This window comes from Manacus candei, unplaced genomic scaffold (assembly GCF_025592945.1).
Source record: "Manacus candei isolate 608988 ecotype Guabito, Panama unplaced genomic scaffold, ASM2559294v1 h1tg000115l, whole genome shotgun sequence".
Taxonomy (NCBI): domain Eukaryota; kingdom Metazoa; phylum Chordata; class Aves; order Passeriformes; family Pipridae; genus Manacus; species Manacus candei.
This window is the reverse complement of record NW_026138163.1, coordinates 279985-283189: the sequence shown is the minus strand read 5'-3', so window position 1 is coordinate 283189 and position 3205 is coordinate 279985. Positions and strand designations below refer to the sequence as shown.

At 52.9% G+C, this 3205-nt stretch overlaps 1 protein-coding gene across 1 annotated transcript; it reads right to left on the bottom strand.

The window, feature by feature from the left end:
* Positions 1-405: 405 nt before the first annotated feature.
* LOC127461933 (olfactory receptor 14J1-like) lies at positions 406-1743 on the bottom strand. Its single transcript, XM_051770134.1, has 2 exons — positions 497-1743; positions 406-414 (listed from the first exon to the last, which is right to left on the bottom strand). Exons 1-2 carry the CDS (start codon positions 1340-1342, stop codon positions 406-408), a joined length of 855 nt encoding a protein of 284 aa, XP_051626094.1. The 5' UTR covers positions 1343-1743.
* Positions 1744-3205: the final 1462 nt, after the last annotated feature.

Genomic DNA, 3205 nt, shown 5'->3' with positions numbered 1-3205 from the left:
TGCTGCTCTGCTGGGACTCTTTTCTGGCCCAGCTCTGCACAGAGGCACCGACCCTGCAGCTGCAGAGAAGTCAGAGAGGAAAGATGTCAGGCAAACAAGCCAATGCAGGGCTCTTTATTTGGTTGAAGAACACAGTGAGTACAATTCCCAATCTGTACACCTTCCAGGCCAGGCTAGAAAGGCAAACACTGAATTGAAAATGGTGATTATATATATATAAACATACGTATACTTTTATATATACGTGTATCTTTATAGATATAAAGATTTTTTGGTGTGAACAAATTCTCACAAAAATAACACCCCTACCAGGAGTAAAAAATAGAGAAGATATGGTGGGTATTAATGTAGCACAGAACACAACTGGTCTTTAATGAGGTCCATAACATGCAGAAGAAGGAGAATTTATTGCTTCTGAAAAACACGCAGTTATGATTTTCCTCAGGGCATCCTTGAGCTCCTGGTTCCTGAGGCTGTAGATGAGGGGGTTCAGTGCTGGAGGAACCACTGAGTACAGAACTGCCACCACCAGGTCCATGGATGGGGAGGAGATGGAGGGGGGCTTCAGGTTGGCAAATGTCGCAGTGCTGACAAAGAGAGAGACCACAGCCAGGTGAGGGAGGCAGGTGGAAAAGGCTTTGTGCCGTCCCTGCTGAGAGGGGATCCTCAGCACAGCCCTGAAGATCTGCACATAGGAGAAAACAATGAAAATGAAACAACCAAACACTAAACAGGCAGTAACCACAATGAGCCATATTTCCCTGAGGTAGCCTGAGTGTGAGCAGGAGAGCTTGAGGATGTGTGGGATTTCACAGAAGAACTGGCCCAGGGCATTGCCCTGGCACAGGGGTAGGGAAAATGTATTGACTGTGTGCAGCAGAGCACTGAGAAAGCCAGTGGCCCAGGCAGCTGCTGCCATGTGGGCACAAGCTCTGCTGCCCAGGAGGGTCCCGTAGTGCAGGGGTTTGCAGATGGCAACGTAGCGGTCGTAGCACATGATGGTGAGGAGGGAAAACTCTGTTCCAAGAAAGAAGACAAGCAGAAAGACCTGTGCAGCACATCCCATGTAAGAGATGGTAGTGGTGCCCCAGAGGGAATTGTGCATGGCTTTGGGGACAGTGGTGCAGATGCAGCCCAGGTCTGTGAGGGAGAGGTTGAGCAGGAAGAAGCCCATGGGGGTGTGCAGGTGGTGGTCACAGGCTACGGCGCTGAGGATGAGGCCGTTGGCCAGGAGGGCAGCCAGGGAGATGGCCAGGAAGAGCCAGAAGTGCAGGAGCTGCAGCTCCCGCCTGTCTGCAAATGCCAGGAGGAGGAACTGGGTGAGGGAGCTGCTGTTGGACATTTGCTGTTCCTTAGGACAGGTCTGTTCAGAAAAGGAAAGCACAGGAAACAATTAAGACAGCCCCCTCTCAGCAAAGCCAGTCCAGTTTTCAGGGAAATCCCCTCCAAGTCAACGCATTTCTTTTCTCTGGTTTGTGCTCTCTGAGGGTGCTGTGAGGAGCAGGAGCTCTGCCCATGTGCTGCCAAGGACTCAGCTTTGCTCTGCTGCAGTGCAGACATGGAGCTGGTTTGGGACAGCTCTCATGATCACAGGGGATGTCACATGGAACCCAACTTTGATGGAAAAGTTCAATTCCTGTGCTGTTGTCTTGGAGCAATTTGGGCTGCAGGAGAGAGGCACAGTGTATCCTTAAAATAATTTTGACTGGGTTTTTGGTTACAATCATAACACCTGGGGTGTGTTTTTTTAGGGGAAAATTTTTCTGATTACAAATCTGAATAGTGTTGAGACAGGACAGGCAGAAGGGCTGAGCTCTCCCTTGCTTATTGCAGAGCCAGGAGAGCTGCAGTGCCTCTCATTCTGCTTCCCATCTGCCCTGCACTTTCCCTTGGGCTGCCTTGAAGAGGACTTCACACACAGATTCCTTTTTAAAAACCCCACCAAGATCTGTGCTGAGAGCAGGGCAGTGCTGCTTGAAAGGGCAGCTCTGTGAAGTGTCCCCTGTGCCAGCCCAGAGGTGCAGCTGTGCTGGACAGAGCAGGACAGGAGCCCTCCTGCAGAGAAGCCAAGGGCTGGGACAGGAGAGTGCCCACCCCCAAGGGAAGGCTCAGCACTGCCCAGGATCCTGTGCTCATTTCTGATCCTGCCTGAAATGTTCATGTCTGAGAGTAAAAGAGTTGGAATTTCAGAGCAGCCTCCTGAACTGAGAGAACAATGTTTATGCTACAATGCCTAAGCAGGAAACACACCTCAGGACTAATTCCTTTCCTGTAGCCCCTGTCTTTTGTGAGCTTTGCAAAAAATTCTCCATTCAATGTGGTGTAGTGGTCTGGAGCTGTGAGCAGGTCTGACCTTGCAAGACCAAGATATGGAAAAGATCCTCTCTCAGCTGCCAGGTTTGCTCCTTGCCCACAGCCCTTCTGCCCCAGCCCTGGCAGCAGCTCCCCGGGCCGGCTGAGAGCTGCCCCTGGCAGGCAGCAGAGTCCCTGCCCAGCACAGCACCCCGGGCTGCAGGACCCTGCTCTGCCCCACAGCCCTGGGCACCCCTGCCTGCACCCCCGGCTTCACAGCTCTTCCAAAGTGCCCCAAAACAGCCCCTGCTCACCCATCCCATCAGCTGGGGCTGGGCCAGCTTTAGGAGATGCCTCCAGGAGCTGCCCCTGCACTGCCCTGCAGCCACAGACTCACCATGTGCAGCCCTGCCAAGATTCCTCCTGCAGGGAGCTCTCAGCCCTCCTGCCAGTGCTGAGCCCCTTGAAGCTGTGTCTGTGCCCTGCTGGTGTCCCTGAGCTGGCCTGGCAGTGCCCTCAGCCCTGCTGGGCTGTGCAGAGGAGCTGCTCAGCAGCAGAGCTGTCTCTTTGAAGCTCTTCTTGCTTGCCAGGAGCTCCCTGTGTGCCAGGAGCCCGGCCCAGCTCAGCAGCACAGCAGCATCCCCAGGCATTTCATGACCCTCGGGGGGTTTGATGTTGTTTACATGAGACTCAGTCCCTGAGAGTAAGTTCAAACAACTTTTCAAGAAGTCAAAATGAGATTGAAACACTAAAGTTTCCTTTCGTGCTAATGAGTTTCACTGAGGGACACAACTGAGAACATGTCCCCATGTCCCAGTTAGAGCAGAAAACTGCAGACAGTGATGACAAGGATGAACAAGCAAGGGACCCCTGACCCCCAGTCCCTGGGAAGGCAGATCCTGTCCCTGCCTCA

What these genes read in the sequence shown, in the direction of transcription:
- LOC127461933 (XM_051770134.1), bottom strand. Translation starts at nt 1,342, where the DNA reads ATGTCCAACAGCAGCTCCCTCACCCAGTTCCTCCTCCTGGCATTTGCA.